This window comes from Scyliorhinus torazame, chromosome 13 (genome assembly GCF_047496885.1).
Source record: "Scyliorhinus torazame isolate Kashiwa2021f chromosome 13, sScyTor2.1, whole genome shotgun sequence".
In the NCBI taxonomy this organism is placed as follows: Eukaryota; Metazoa; Chordata; class Chondrichthyes; order Carcharhiniformes; family Scyliorhinidae; genus Scyliorhinus; species Scyliorhinus torazame.
In genome coordinates this window covers 39340418-39357167 of record NC_092719.1, presented here as the reverse complement: position 1 = coordinate 39357167, position 16750 = coordinate 39340418, and the positions used below count along the sequence as shown (strand labels likewise).

At 45.1% G+C, this 16750-nt stretch overlaps 1 protein-coding gene across 2 annotated transcripts in view; it reads left to right on the top strand.

The window, feature by feature from the left end:
* Positions 1-16750, top strand: part of LOC140387975 (hepatocyte growth factor-like) — a 74879-nt gene that overhangs the window by 40330 nt on the left and 17799 nt on the right. For both annotated transcript variants that reach the window (XM_072471396.1, XM_072471395.1), the window contains exons 9-12: positions 6861-6994; positions 10027-10129; positions 13232-13362; positions 15116-15145. In XM_072471396.1, the coding sequence (XP_072327497.1) occupies positions 6861-6994; positions 10027-10129; positions 13232-13362; positions 15116-15145 (398 nt within the window). The remainder of the gene's footprint in view (positions 1-6860; positions 6995-10026; positions 10130-13231; positions 13363-15115; positions 15146-16750) is intronic.

The following is a 16750-nucleotide window of genomic DNA, read 5'->3' as shown; positions in this document are numbered from 1 at the left end:
TGCCCCAGACCCAAACATTTGACCAGCGCACAGATCTGGAGCGAAAATGATCCAAAGCCTTCTGTCATCCTTCAGATACCGCTTTAATATGGCAGAGGGAACCCATTAATGATATTTTTTTTAACCAGTTTGAGGAAAACAACAGGACATTGTGAATTCTGCTCATCCCTGACCGAGATGTTGCGAGGCAGATTGGTGTGCGAAATAATGTTACAACTCAAGAGTTACTGCATCTCTTTAAAAAAAACAAAACAAAAAAACATTGAGCTAGCCCGATCCCTGGCAAATGCAGGAAAAGAGGCTCAGGAGCTACAAGGAGCACCTGATGATAATGTCCTCCAATTAGGGGAAGGATCTTGTGTAAAAGTATCCATTCCTCAGTTGAACGCACCTGTGAATCGCCTATTGCTAAATCAGAACTCAGTTAGTGACTCGAAGGAAATTTCATGACAATCCTAAGGATGCTGGGGAACCTGCTCCGGTTTAAAACCAAATGGGCGGGATTCTCCGATTGCCGACGTGAAATCGCGTTCGGTGATTGACCGGAGAATCCGCTTTTACGCTGAAATCAGGGGGCGACGCCGTTTTTCGGATGCTTCGTCCCTTCAAGAACGGCGTAATTGCTGAGTATGCCGCACACCATTGGGACGGCCTCAGGACATCACCTGAGGCCCCCCCCCTCGATGGGTAGACTTCTCTACGGCGTCGGTCGCATGTCCTCTCAGTTTCCGGGGACCTCGTGTGGCGGCTGCGGACTGTGTCCAGCGCCGCCACTGTCGGGGGGTAGGGGGATGGAGAGCCATTCCACTGGCAGGGGGGGCTTCAGTGTGGGCTGGGGGACTGGTGTGGGGTGGTCTGTGGGTGGCGAGAGGGGTTACAGGGGAGCATTATCTGGCAGGCTGGGTCCGTGAGCAGCCGGTGCCATGTTGTACGGCGCGGCCGCCACAGGTCATCGCCGTGCGCATACGCGGCCACGGACCCAGCCATCCTCCACCCGTATCTGCAGGTAAATCCGGGCTTTATGTTGCATGGCTGCTAGCCCTCCACCGGGCAGAGCATCGATGCGGGCATGACGCCAACTTTTTGGTTGTAAGACCAGACGCTTCCTCCCGACATAGCCCCAAAATTGGAAAATACAACCTACAGTTCGCGGTTGTTAACATTGCTGCCTCCCGTTGCTGAGGAACCGGGTTCGACCCCAGCCTCTGGTCACTGTCCGTGTGGAGTTTTCACATTCTCCCAATGTCTGCGTGGATCTCAACCACACAACCTAAAAATGTGCAAGGTAGGTGGATTGACCATGCCAAATTGCCCCTTTACTGGAAATTATTTTTTTTAAATCCACAGTTCTGGCCCAGGCATCTCCATAGGTCCCTGAGCTAGGAAGCAAGTGTTGTTTGCACAGCAGCGGCCCTTTTTGTTGCTACACTAAAAGAGTTATTGTTAGTAGTCTTGTCTTGGAGAAGTCATTATAGCCATAATGCTCAGGACTGAGATGCCCCTGTTATTGTTCCAGTTTCCTTTCTCGCCTTTGTTTTACTTTGGATCATGTATCTCCTGTGGGACTTGCTTACTTTCCAGCCAAGAAGAAGGTCATAAAAGTTTGGCAATAGATGAGACTTACTGTGCTTGAGCAGTGCAGCTGGGTTCCCATCATTGCCGCGTGTCTTTCTGTTTGCTCAGCAGTTAATCGACTACTGAAGCTTGTGATGAATGTTCTTCATTAACTCATCCATGACAGGAAGCTGCAGGAGAGCATGGACATGGAGGTGTCCCTCTCACAGTACTTCAGCTCACAATAGTGTTCAGCCCAGCGGGACGTCTGTTCTGTCGGTGACTACTTCACCATCTACTGATTTCTGGCAGCAACTTTGGTGATGGTAGGACCAAGTGTTCGCTTGCTCCCTTCATACATAGCTAGTGGATTTCCATTGTCACTGGATGTTTGGATTTCATGGCTGAAGTTGATTCAATGTCTAGTTGTGCAGTATTTCCCGATCTTTTGCATGGCTGTCTGGGCTACTTTCAGGATGACAGTGTTTTAAATGTTGGATTTATTTTGTGCATCATGTAGACTTTGCTTTTTTTTGCTTAAGTGACAGATTCCATCTCACTTGAGTTGGTCTCACCTAAGAAGCTTCTGCTGCTTCTGAGATAATTAGCTTGGTGGCTTCCCAGCTCCCTTGATACCGTGACTCTGAGGAAATGTTTGGTGGGTAGCAATCGTTCCAGCAGCAGCGCAAAGTGTTGGTATTTGCCATAATTATTTGCAGAAGGGATGCTGATGCATGGTGGTCCATTGTGCTTACAACTGTGAGACTTTGTGCGGTGCACCTTCACTCTGTTGCTGATAGAATGGTCAGTATTTGCACTGTGGTAGGTGTGGGTGTGGAGAACACTGGGCAGATTATACCTTCTTGCATTGGCAAGACCTAATTGCTGCCCGTGTGCAGACCTTGAGGGAAGCCATGATACAGTGATGCCTGTGCTGGAATTGCAGAGCTCATTCAGGGCATAACGTTCAATCAGGTGCTGCTTTGTTTTAATTAATCCACCTCACCGACTCATTTTCCCCCCCCCCCCATTGCCGATTCTCTCCCCGTCATTGCACTGACTCTTGCCCCTCCATCCCCGTCGCCGACTCTCCTCCCAGTCACTCACTCTTTTCCCCCCCCCCCCCCCGTCGCTGACTTTGTCCCCTTCTCGGCGACACTCCCCCCCCCCCCCCCCCCCCCCCCACCCTCGCCGACCCTTCCCCCCCCCCCCCCCCCCCAGCCTTTGCCGACTCTTCTGCCCCGCTGACTCTTTCCCCCCCCCACCCCATTGACTCTTTTTCCCCCCCCCCCCCCCACTTAACCGACTCTACCCCCCTCGCCGTCTCTTCCCCCCTCTTGGCCATCGGCCATCTCTTACCCCCTCTCGCCGTCTCTTTCCCCCCTTTCACTGACTCTTTCCCCCCCCCCTCGCCGACTCTTTCCCCCCCCCCCTCGCCGACTCTTTCCCCCCCCCCCCGCCGACTCTTTCCCCCCCCCCCCGCCGACTCTTTCCCCCCCCCCCCCGCCGACTCTTCTCCCCCCCCCTCGCCGTCTCTCCCCCCCCCCCCCTCTCACCGTCTCTCCCCCCTCTCACCGTCTCTGCCCCCCTCTCGCTGACTCTTCCCCCCCTCGCCGACTCTTTCCACCCCTCACTGACTCTCCCTCCCCGCCGACACTTTCCCCCTCGCTGACTCTTCCCCCAACACAGTCTTTCCCCCCCCCCTCACCGTCTTGGACTCTTTCCCCTCTCCTCTCCGACTCTTTCCCCTCTCCTCTCCGACTCTTTCCCCTCTCCTCTCCGACTCTTTCCCCTCTCCTCGCCGACTCTTTTCCCCCCCCTTCGCCGACTCTTTCCCCCCCTTCGCCGACTCTTCTCCCCCCCCCTCACCGACTCTTCACTCCCCTCGCTGGCTCTCCCTCCCCCGCTGACACTTTCCCCCTCCCTCCCCCGCCGACACTTTCCCCCTCGCCAACTCTTCCCCCACACCGTCTTTCCCCCCCTCACTAAAATGGCTATATATGATGTAGATGTGGGAAATGCTGTTCCGATCAAACAACATCCATGTAGACTTAACCCTTTAAAATTGGCACAGGTTAACAAAGAGATTGAGAGTATGCTTAAAAATGGCATAATTGAAGTTGGTTGCAACCAATGGAGCTCACCCACAGTGATGGTACCAAAACCAGATGATACCCAACGGTTTTGTATGGACTATAGAAAGGTTAATGCTGTTACACGAATGGACTCTTGTCCTATCACAAGTTTGGAGGATTGCATTGAGAAAGTGGGACAATCAGTTTTTATTTCCACACTGGATTTACTTAAAGGTTACTGGCAGGTATCTTTATCTGAAAGGGCGAAGGAAATTTCAGCTTTTGTAATTCCAGATGGTATATACCAATTCAAAATTATGCTATTTGGCATGGAAAATGCCCCAGCCACATTTCAACGATTACCTAACAAAGTTGTTTCAGGATTACCCAATTGTGCGGTATACATCGACGATCTGGTAGTTTTCAGCCAGACATGGACAAAACATTTAAAACATCTGATGGAGTTATTCGATCAACTTCAGGAGGCGTGTTTGGTGATAAACCGAGCCAAAAGTGAATTTGGAAAAGCCCAAATCACTTTCCTTGAGGGGTTTTCGATACCCTCAAGACGACAGGAAATAATGCGATTTCTTGGCACAAGTGGATTTGATCGAACATGTGTGAAAACGTTTTGCAGTATGATTGCTCCATTGATGGACTTGCTTAAGAAACGTCGAAAATTTCAATGGACAGCGGACTTTCAACAGGCATTTGACTGCCTGAAAACTTGTGATAACCAATGCTCCTGTGTTGGAGAATTGCAAGGGACTCTATGATGAGATTGAACTAAATTATCTGATTTTAAAGAGAAATGCCGAGGCGTAGAGCAATGGATGGATCGTGCAGATACCTTCTCGTTCAAAGAGACTGTCAATCGAGACGAATTTCAGTTGGAGGAAGAAGAAGGAAAAAAAATGGACTATATTATTGTACCTGTTTGCGTGTGTTGATTTTTTGAAACAAAAATTATATTTACTGGGAGCATTTCTTAAAAGGTGAAAAATGAAACCATCTTGAAGTTGATGGTTTATTTTTTTTTCTTGGGGGGGGGGCGGTAGGTGTCATGTGAGAGTATCCATTAAGAAATGGATGTTTAAGAAATGTACCTTTAGGAAATGGAGCTGCTCATGTTACTGGAGTGATGTCAGAGTGTGGGTGGAGCTGAACTCCACTTCTGCTTTTTTGGTTTCAGTTTGAGAAAGCTTGAATGTGTCTGTGAGCTGCACTGCTGTTGATCTCTGCCATGAAGGACTATCTCTTAATCATTTGGTGAATTCAGAAGAATTATAAATGTTTTCAGTCTTGAATGTAAACCATATGTGCTCCTGTTTGAAGGTTTGCTCAGTCTTTTGGATGGTAAAAAGGACAGCATACAGGTTATTTAGTGTTGTATTCATTGGGGGGTGTATTTAATTTACTGTTTGCTAAGATGTTCACTGTTTGTTTTAGAAAGGTTAACTTGAGTTCTGTTGCTCTTTTTAGCCTTAGTTTATTAGCTCTGATTACGTCACCTTTGCTCACGAATCGCCAGGTATCTTTCTGATACCACCACGTGGTTCAAGTTCAAGTTATGATTAATAAGTCAGCACACCGCTTAGTAAGATTGAAATCAATGGTCATTTATTATATACAACAAGTAATGTTTATACAATGATCCTACTATCTATATAATAAACCTATCACTACTGGCCAATACTTAACTTTAGGAGGAGCCCACCAGGTCAGGGAAACGAATGGCTTGTCCAATCGGATTTGGCCTGCGGGATTCAAAAGGCTGATACAGGTCGGTGGCTAGGAGTCTTTATCGGATAGCGATCGCTGGATTCAAACTTACAGTTGCCGGTTGCTGTTCTTGCGAAGGTCTCGAGCAGGCGAAGAAGAGAGAGAGAGAGAGCGATCTGAACTTGGCCCCTCACTTTATAGGGCCCAGGGGCTTCCCGCCTCTTGGGGCGGCCCTTGACCCTGAGTCCCAAGTGATTGGACTTGTTCCCAATCACTGGGTTCGATACGTCCAATTGCGAGGCGATTCCCCGATCGGGGGGGGTGGTCGTTCACCTGCCTTTGTTTCGGCCACAGCAGGCGCCGACAGGTCTGGCCCGGTATTCAATTGCTAATATGTTGCAATTGTTCCCGGGGATAGCCGATTAAACTGCAGATGTCTGGGTTGATGGGCTGCTAATAGTCCTGAGTATAACTGCAGATGTCTGGGTTGATGGGCTGTTAATAGTCCTGAGTATCGATCTGGGCCGACTTCCCCAGAGCCGAATATGATGTTCTGCCTGCAGCTGTCCGTTTGTGTCTGGTTACCTGCTTTTCCCATCAGCCTTTCCGGTTAGCCATTTTAAATCGGGTTTTGGCCAAATTAATCGGGAAGCAGCCATTTTGCGTGGCTACAGTTCATAGAATAAACATTGTTTTGTTTTAAAAAAACACTGGTCCATTTTCTGCTATACCATACCTGTAGAGTAAGCCGTGTGCTCCCTATATCACAATCTATTAAAAGTTGTGGGTCAGGTGAACTCCATGATACACTTTGGGATTCTCTAAACCCTGGCCCATAACAATGTTGAGAGCTGTGTTTTGCCTGGTTAGAAAGTAAAAGTAAAACAATGGGTTGTGAATACTCAGCAGGTCAGGCAGTATCCGTGGAGAGAGGGACATAGTTAACATTTCAGCTCGGTGAAGTATCATCAAGTTAACTCCATAATTGGTGCTGCAGTTTAATATGCCAGGTCTTATGTTGCTACAAACAGGTATTATCTTGCTTTAATTTCTAATAGTTACAACAAAGAATACGACTGAACATGAAATGTAGATATAAATATATAATTAGGTTCGATCTTTGGGTATTGACAGGGTGGCACAGTAGTTAGCACTGCTGCCTCACAGTACCAGGGACCCAGGTTCAATTCCAGCCTTGGGTGACTGTGTGGAATTTGCACTGGGTTTCCTCTGGGTGCTCTGGTTTCTTCCCACAGTCCAAAGATGTGTAGGTTAGGTGGATTGGCCATGCTAAATTGCCCCTTGCTGTCCAGAAGGATAGGTGGAGCTACTGAGTCATGGGTATAGGGTATTGGCTTGGGCCAAGGTAAGGTGCTCATTCGAAGAAACAGTTTTCAATGTTAATGCTATATTTTGTCACTTTTGCATGGAATAAGAAGTAAGTCCGTTCCATTTTTCAAACCTCTGGCATCCTATATCCTGTAAACTTTTGTTCTGATTATTTTGCAGAGACTTGAACAAAAATTACTGCAGGAATCCTGACGGTGCAGAAGCCCCCTGGTGCTTCACGACAGATCCAGAAATTCGAGTAGCTTATTGTTTTCATATCCCAAGGTGTGAGAATAAAACACCACTTTCAGAAGGTAAAATGCGCAAATGACTTCTTTTACTTTACCTAAAATGGGGAATTTCCTCAACAAATATTGTGGATGCTTCTAAGCTCAGAGGTGAGAATGCTGGATCTGGGTTACAACACTTGGGACCATTTAAGCAGACAGCAAATAACCTCACGATGGTCTCTTCAAAAACCAGTGACGAGGGCAGCAAAAGCATGCACTGGCCCAAATTTTACACCATTCCTGCCAACTGTCCTGGCTTGGGACAATTCACACCTCTTTAACCTGGGGTTACCCCATCTCTGGCTCTGTAAAGATTTAATCAATGGACGTCTCGGCACTCTACACCAGCATCCCCCATGATGACGGCATTGCTGCAACAGCCTCAGTACTCAACACCGACAACTGCCAATCTCCAGACGCAATTCTGCAACTCATCCGATTCATTCTGGATCACGACGTCTTCACCTTCGACAACAAGTTCTTCATCCAGACGCACGGAACAGCCATGGGGACCAAATTCACACCCCAATACGCCAACATCTTCATGCACAAGTTTGAACAGGACCTACTCACCGCACAGGACCTTCAACCGATGTTATACACCAGATACATCGATGACATTTTTTTCCTTTGGACCCACGGCGAAGAATCACTGAAACGACTGCACGATGACATTAATAAGTTCCATCCAACCATCAGACTACTCTCCAAAATCAGTTGCATTCTTGGACACACTCGTCTCCATCAAGGACGGTCACCTCAGCACTTCGCTTTACCGCAAACCTACGGATAACCACATGATGCTCCGCTTCTCCAGCTTCCACCCTAAACACATTAAAGAAGCCATCCCCTATGGACAAGCGCTCCGTATACACAGGATCTGCTCAGACGAGGAGGAGCGTAACAGACATCTACAGACGTTGAAAGATGCCCTCGTACGAACGGGATATGGCACTCGACTCATCGATCGACAGTTCCAACGCGCCACAGCGAAAAACCGGACCGACCTCCTCAGAAGACAAACATGGGACACAACCGACAGAATACCCTTCGTCGTCCAGGACTTCCCCGGAGCGGAGAAACTACGTCATCTTCTTCACAGCCTTCAACACGTCATTGATGACGATGAACATCTTGCCAAGGTCATCCCCACACCCCCACTACTTGCCTTCAAACAACCGCGCAACCTCAAACGAACCATTGTGTGCAGCAAACTACCCAGTCTTCAGAACAGTGACCACGACACCACACAACCCTGTCATGGAAATCTCTGCAAGACGTGCCAGATCATCGACATGGATACCACTATTACACGTGAGAACACCACCCACCAGGTACGCGGTACATACTCGTGCGACTCGGCCAACGTTGTCTACCTCATACGCTGCAGGAAAGGATGTCCCGAAGCGTGGTACATTGGCGAGACCATGCAGACGCTGCAACAACGAATGAACGGACATCGCGCAACAATCACCAGGCAGGAATGTTCCCTTCCAGTCGGGGAACACTTCAGCAGTCAAGGGCATTCAGCCTCTGATCTCCGGGTAAGCGTTCTCCAAGGCGGCCTTCAGGACCCGCGACAACGCAGAATCGTCGAGCAGAAACTTATAGCCAAGTTCCGCACACATGAGTGCGGCCTCAACCGGGACCTGGGATTCATGTCGCATTACATTCATCCCCCACCATCTGGCCTGCGAAATCCTACCAACTGTCCTGGCTTGGTACAATTCACACCTCTTTAACCTGGGGTTACCCCATCTCTGGATCTGTAAAGATTTAATCACCTGCTAATGCTCGCATTCCAAGCATTGTTTGGCATCTTTGAATTTGTCTATATATGTGTTTCTGGAACAGACTTCTTCATTCACCTGAGGAAGGAGCAGCGCTCCGAAAGCTAGTGACATCGAAACAAACCTGTTGGACTTTAACCTGGTGTTGTAAGACTTCGTACTGTGCTCACCCCAGTCCAACGCCGGCATCTCCACATCACTCTATATTCCAATTAAGTAAACCAATATAGGTCAAATTCCACTTATAAATAAAGTTAACAATCATGTTTATTTACTTTTTCTCTATGCAGAGCCCTTGGAGCCAACTGAAAGACACTTCTTGGCAGACTATAAGCCTATGGTTAACTGAAGCTACAGACAGACCTGGCTCCTCCCGTTAATTACATTGTACCCAATATATAAGGCATTCTTCTGTCTCCTCCCACAAGATGTTCCATGACCTGAGTAGCAAGCATCAAATATCTCTCTTAAATTACCTCCCCACTGTGATCTCCAAACGAAAACAATATTCCATTAGCCACCTATCTTTAAACAAGTAAATGCTTCTCAAATCTATCAGCAAATCTATCCTGACAAAATCAAAGATTACCTCACTTTTATATGATCCCTTAAGCACAGATTTAGCAGACATACTGGCTGTATGGATCGTAAACCTGTTTTTCAATAACATTACCGCAACAAATATAAAATATAACAACTTCTATTTCATTCATCACAGAAGGTCATTTTAGGTTTGATGGGTGACTGAAATGCATTTTTAGAGTAAATTTCAGCAAATGTCTTTCCCAATCTGTTCAATGTCCCAGAAGTACCATCAGGTGATCAAGAAGAAAGATTAATAAACCATCCAAAGTTAATTTTGGTGATGAACTAAAAATAGTTCCAATCATTTTCTCTTGCCTCTCGGCTATTTGTTCCTTTCCAGTCTCAAGATAATTGAGTTTTAGCCAAATCAACTGCACAGTGTACTGTAACCATTATAAAAAGAAAGACTGCAAAAAAAACATGCTGGTAATATAGCAGGACATAAACGATTAGATTAGTGTTTGTGTTGCTTTTTACTGCTGCACTGCTGGCTTCCTCCGGACCCTTAGATACTGTGGTGGTGACGAGAAAATCATACTCTAAGCTGAGTCAGTGATTTTAGGAAATGTAGGGTACAGAAAGAATATTGGAAAGGTGATGAAAGAATAAAATGAGATGAATTGAAAACACAAGTTGATGCTTCAATTTTTAACCCTACCTTATGACTTCCAATTTGTCTAGAGTGTTACCAAGGGATTGGGACAACCTATAGAGGAACTGTATCTAAAACTAGAACTGGTGTCCAGTGTGCCCCCTGGATAAATTACAACCAGGCTTCTGAAAGGTAAGGCTCAAATTCCTCTGCTTGCTAAGAATTGGATTGTTGGTGATGGATAAATAAATAGGTAAAGTCGCCCTAATACCAGATGATCATAGACTGATTTCCCCTTTAGAGGAGGAGAGCTGTCTGGTGGGAGAATCGCCACACCTCAGCCGATGGGTACGGTTGCGAAGGCCGGCATTCATGAATAACCTCAGCCAGTACAGGAATTGAACCCACGCTGTTGGTCTTGCTCTGCATCACGATCCAGCTGTCTAGCAAATGAGCTAAACCTGCCTGGATAAATGAAACTTGTGTCCAACAGACCAGCATTTGGCATGCTTGTCCATTCACCACTCTTTCAAACAGCGATTCACTGTATTGGCACTTATTATTTTTTTTAAATAACATTTTCAAAATGTTTATTTGTTTTATGGGATGTGGGTGTTGCTGGTTAGGCCAGAATGTATTGCCCATCCCTAATTGCCTTGAGAGGGTGGTGGTGAGCTGCCGCCTTGGACCGTGGCAGTCCATGTGGTGTAAGTACACCCACAGTGCCAGGATATTGACTCAGCGACAGTGAAGGAACAATGATATATTTCCAAGTCAGGATGTCAAGTGACTTGGAGGGAACTTTTGAAGGAGTGGTGTTCACCTGCAGCGGCTGCCCTTTTGCCTCTAGGTGATAGACGTTGTGTGTTTGGAAGGTATTAGTAGCATCCCCCCCCTTACTGATGCCAGATAATGAAGGTGCTCATTGCCCGCCACCCCCCCCCCCCCCCCCCCCCCCCCACACTTCCCGATGCCACCAACAAATCCAATAGGATTTTGCTGGGAGGCGTTCAGGAGGCACGGGAAAGGGGTGCAGCTCTTATTTAATCCGTGAGTCACCATTGAATTACAGTGGGCTCAGGGACAATGGGTTTCAATTGGCCGGGAATCCTGTGTCAGCCCCTTCTGCTCTCCCACTTAATTGCGGGAAGTTTTTCACTTCCTGGAGGCTGACTTGATGCCTCTCCACCATTAAATGAGCCTAGTTGTCATTGTTTCTGTAAGACTGACCCTGAATCTAGAGGTTCTGCTCCCATATCCAGTAGATCCCTATTTCACTGGTAGGGGAAGGGGATGTTACATGCTTCGCACTTGAGGGAAACATAGTGGAGCCATTTAAACTAAAAAGCTGAGTTCAAACGGGCCTTTTTTTTTTTTTTGCTGTAACAAGTGCATCAACCCACTGAGTGAGAATTATGACTTTCTAGGGGAGCAATAACGGCACTTGAAGGGTGGATAGGGTCTAAAGATCTGTCAAGTTACACAGTTATTTAAAACCCTGGTCCAAGTCAAAAAGGCTGCCTGAAAGAGTGAGTTAAAATAAAACTGTTCTCGCAGTTACAATAGTTGTTTGTTGATATAATTTTAAAGGCTATCATTATTAATACTTAGGCTATCAATATTAATACTTAGTTGTATTCTACAACCTATCATTATTAATACCTAATTGTTTTCTGCAACCTACCATTATCTCAGTAGGATGTTCCAAGTTCACAGTTTGATTTCCAGTTGAAAGAGGTTATGAAAGGATTATCTGTCTTTGTGGCGTTATGAATACGAAAAGGGACCAAGTACTTGAGGGGATGCTTTGAATCAGCTTTCATGAATGAGCATTTAAAAATTTAAAAAAATATATATATATAATATATATTATATATATGTATGTATAAACTGAAGCCAATAACATATTTACAGCTTTATTTTTGGCATGGGGGGAGTTGGTGAGGAGAGTGACAGTGTGTGAGGGGTGATGATTAGAGGGTCTAACATTTAACAAAACAACTGGAAAGAAATCCCAGTAAACATAGGAGGATCTTTTAGTCAGCCTTTCTCGGCATTCGGCAGCTTCTGTGGCCGCCTAAATTCTGTCAGGGGGCAGCGAGTCGCTCACCCTGGAATGACAATCCACCAGTCAGGGGAGTCCCTCCTAAGGCAGGTGTGATGAGCCGGGAGATTTGTTGACTCCCAGTATCCAGACTTGGGAGTGAAAATTCAGGTTATTTTGTTTCTTGTTCATGAGACTTGGGTAGGGTTACATTTATTGCTCTTTCCTAGGTGGTTTGAGTGATACTGCACCTGTTATACTAACAGTATCCCCCAAAATAGTATGAAATGGGGATATCCAAGATTTTGACCCAACTGAAATGCTGGAATGGTGATATATGTCCAATTCAAGGTGTGTGACTTGGCGGGGATCTTGATCATAATTCTGCTCCCATGCAATTAATTGTCTGTCTTGTAGGAATTATAAGGAAGATAGTTGCTATCGCAGTAACCTTGTTGGGTTGATGCTGTGCGTAAGTCTAGTACAGTGCACCATTGATGGCAAAGTGCACTTGCTAAAAAATTATGCATGGTGGCATAGTGGTTAGCACTGCTGGCCGGAATCCAGGTTCGATTCTGGCCTTGGGTGACTGTCTGTGGAGTTTGCACTTTCTCCCCGTGTCTGCATGGGTTTCCCCTAGTGCTCCGGATTCCTCCTACAGTCCAATGATGCGCAGATTAGGTTGATTGGCCATGCTAAAATTGCCTCTTAGTGTCTAAAGATGCACAGGTTAGGTGGGGTTACGAGGATGGTGGGGTTATGAGGATAGGGTCCGGAAGTGGGCCTAGGTAGGGTGTTCTTTCAGAGCGTTAATGCAGACTCAATGGGCTGAATGGCCTCCTTCTGCATTGTTGGGATTCAATGGATTCTATGGATAGTGAGTCCAGTGGCAGCGGCCATTGATTAAGTAAATTACTCTGACTGATTGGCGTTGAACATCTTGCCCCTTCACCTGTGCAGTCAAATAATTAATGCCAGTGGGTCCTCCACAGACATATTTAGAGAACAGTCAAGTTTTTTGATTGTGGGATTCATTTTCTTGCCTACTCCCTTCTCAGTTGTGGAGCACAGGCAGGAAGGAGTAAAGTCGCCAGTCAAAATGGACTAGTTATTTAAAATGTAATCACGTTATTAAACAAATAAAATGTGTAGGTAGAAAAGTTCCATCTTGCCATACCCATCTTGCCATACCTTTTCAGAGGTGAACCAGGCTGATCATTGTGTAACCGCTGCCCTTTACCTATACGCAGAACTGCTTCGTACACCAATTCTGATAGCTTGGTGGAGAACTACTGTCGCAATCCAGATGCAGACAAACATGGTCCCTGGTGTTACACTAATGATCCTTTCACTCCATGGGACTACTGTGCAATAGAATCTTGTAAGTACTTGACATTACCTGCAGGTCGTAGAACACTCACACCTAATTCATAGTCTTGCTCAACAGGAACACAGATCAGAGAATCGGACCTGCTTGATTACAAGACTTGTAATTGTCTGCTGTTTATTTGAATCAGTAAGACGTTTTACAACACCAGGTTAAGGTCCAACAGGTTTATTTGGAATCACTAGCTTTCGGAGCATAGCTCCTTCATCAGGTGAGTTCTGATGAAGGAGCTACGCTCCAAAAGCTAGTGATTCCAAATAAACCTGTTGGAATTTAACCTGGTGTGGTAAGACTTCTAACTGTACCCATCCCAGTCCAACGCCGGCATCTCCACATGTTTATTTGAATGGCCAGAAAGTTGGGAATTTGACTATCAGGGGCGAAATTCTCTGACCCCCCGCCGGGTCGGAGAATCGCCGGGGGCTGGCGTGAATCCCGCCCCCGCCGGTTGCCAAAGTCTCCAGTACCGGAGATTCGGCGGTGGCGGGAATCGCGCCGCGCCGGTTGGCGGGCCCCCCCGCGCGATTCTCCGGCCCAGTCGGCGGACATCGCGCCGTTTCCGGAGACTTTCGCCCCTGATGTGTGGACATCCAGGCTCGAGTGTTCAAGTGAGTCTCTCAATTTTGAGGCTGTTGTATTTGCTCCTCGTATGATGCAATGCAAATATTTTGGAGAAATTTCATCAAGGTCTGTGACTACATGTTAATAGCATGAGGACAGTGAGGCGGCGTACAGTTCAATGACAAATTTCACATATAGGTCTCCAGTCACAATGGTCTGGATGTTGCAACATCTGGCTGCATCTGTGTTGTTTTTTCAAAGCTCCTTCAGATCTGCGAAGCTCAGAGGACAAACAACATTGGAGCATTTTCCTGTTCCACCAGGGATGGGCATCGTTGCAGGCAGGATGGGAAAATTTGGAGAGCTCCTTGCCCAATGCATTTATTATAGCTTTTCGATGCTTGGGTTTTTTTCATGATTCAAAACATGAAGTTCGACCTGCTAATGTTTTTATAAAAGCCAGTTAAAAATGTTTAATGTCCCTAAACATTAACTTGAAATTCAAATTCTTAAAGTTCACTGGAGAAAACATTTAAAGCCTCATTAATCTTTGAATGGTTAACGGGTGGACATAAATACTACTTGTCCATGACTTTTAACCTCGGTTTATAAACTACTTATGGCTTTCTGTCTAAATAACAGAGATTTTCATGCTTCCCCCAGAAAGCATACTGATATAGTAGCCATGAATGCCAAAGACTGAACAAGAATACTTCGCAATAAATATTTGTTCTAAAGCATGACTTTTGTATATTATAGTTACATTTATTTGACTGCCAGAACACAACCTTTTGCTGTAGGAGGTGTACGTATTCCCGCACACACACACATACACACAGTTGGATATACGTTATACCTTTTTTGAAATGCACAGTTCACTTGAATTTTAATTGGCATTGTCACGGTTTAAGATTTTAAAAATTAATTCTGAATGCTTTCCATTGCATTCTGCATGGCTGGATTCAAATCCTATTCTTGTCCATTCTTTCTTGAGCTTAATTATTTTGGCAGCGCATATACTAAAATTGGAGTGCTTACTGGGAAGATTACTAAAATTGGATTAATACATGGAAAATTACATTCATAGATTTTGCTTTGGGTGTGTATTAGGACTAAATATGTGTTTATCATGCATTTCAATCCATTGTGTTTTTCCTTATTGTAACTTCATGTCCTTTCTTTGTAGGTGACAAAACACCCAAATTAACCTTAACAGGTATGCTTTTTATATTATCATTTGGTATCATGTTTCAATGGCAAAGCTCTGATTTTGGTTCTTAGTGAGAACCTTTCACCTGAACAGAAGCCATTCGGCCCCTCGAGCGTATCACACCATGGCTGATCTGTTGTGTTTCAAGTTCTACATTCCCATCTAACCCCTTTGATTCCCTTGCCTAACAACAATCTATCCAATTCTGCCTTAAAAATATTCAATGACCCCACCTCCACTTCCTTCAGAGGCAGGGATTTCCAAAGGTGCACAACCCTCAGAAAAATTGTTACCTCATCTCTGTCCTGAAAGTGCTTCTTAGTTATGGACTTAGTGAAAAGTGGAAATATCCTTTCCCACATTCACCTTGTCCAGGATCTTATCTACTTCAGTCAAGTCACCCCTCATTCTTCTAAAACTCCAGTGGAAACAAACCCAGTCTGTTCAACCTCTGCTCATAAGACAACCTCGTTCATGTTAGCGGTTAATACTCTTGAACAGAATGTTCATGTTCTATCTGATTCCTCACAGCCTCCTAATTTTGATGAATTAGAATATTGTTACTCTAAAATCTCCCCTTCAATCATTGTGAGAACATACAAACAGCAGGAGAGCATTTAGCTCCTCATTGCCAGTTTTGCCAGTCAAGGAGATCGTGACTGATATACCTGGCTTTACCCAATTCCTCTTAATAATTTTGCTAAACATGTATCCACCTATCTTACTTTTAAATGTAATCACAGTAGCATTAATCGTAGTTTACAGCAGCGAGTTCTAAACTTCTACCACCCTTGGGTTTATTGGATTTTCAGGCTATTAAAGGAAATCACTTTCTTTCTTGCCATTGTTCTAATAATCACGAGCAATCATTTTTTTCTCTTTTTGTAGTTGATTAAGGAATTCAATCAGGGAACATGTAGAGCATTGTATTATAGAATGTTGAATAATTTATCGGAATCACTGTTGTAATGTAACGGGACAAGAGGGTCCTTCCACATTTTGTATGTGTATTTAAAAATGAAAGATTTGGCAAACATCTTACATGTCTTTGGAGTCCAATGTTCTGGCATTTATTGGACTTTTTATGACATTTTTGGTTTTTTCTCTTGCACAACATGCGACTTCCAAAATAAATGCCTGCACAATACCTAAAGCATTGATCTTCCGGTAATGACATTTTGTTGTTGTACTAATGTATTCCCATTTGTTTCTGTAGACATGTAAAAATGTTTCCATATTTCAAATCTTGAACTTACCTTTTTATTAGCTCTGTGTGCATTCCATACATAAATACACACACATTTTACTTTTATTTGAGTACTGAATATATCCGGGATACATTTAAGATGTATCTCATCTCCATCATTTTATAAGGTGTGCGAATTGCTGTTCATAATGAGGTTATGCCAGTGACCAAAATATGTTGCTGAAGAGGCAGGGGACAGTGCTGTGTGTGTGTGTGCGTGTGTGTGTGTGTGTGTGTGTGGGGGGGGGGGGTTGGGGGAGAGATGTTGAAGCACTACTGTTTGAAAACACTCCAATTTTTGATTACAGGACTATTCAAAGTTTTGAGTGTTGTGATTTTGAAAGGGAAATACCTTTGTTGCAGTT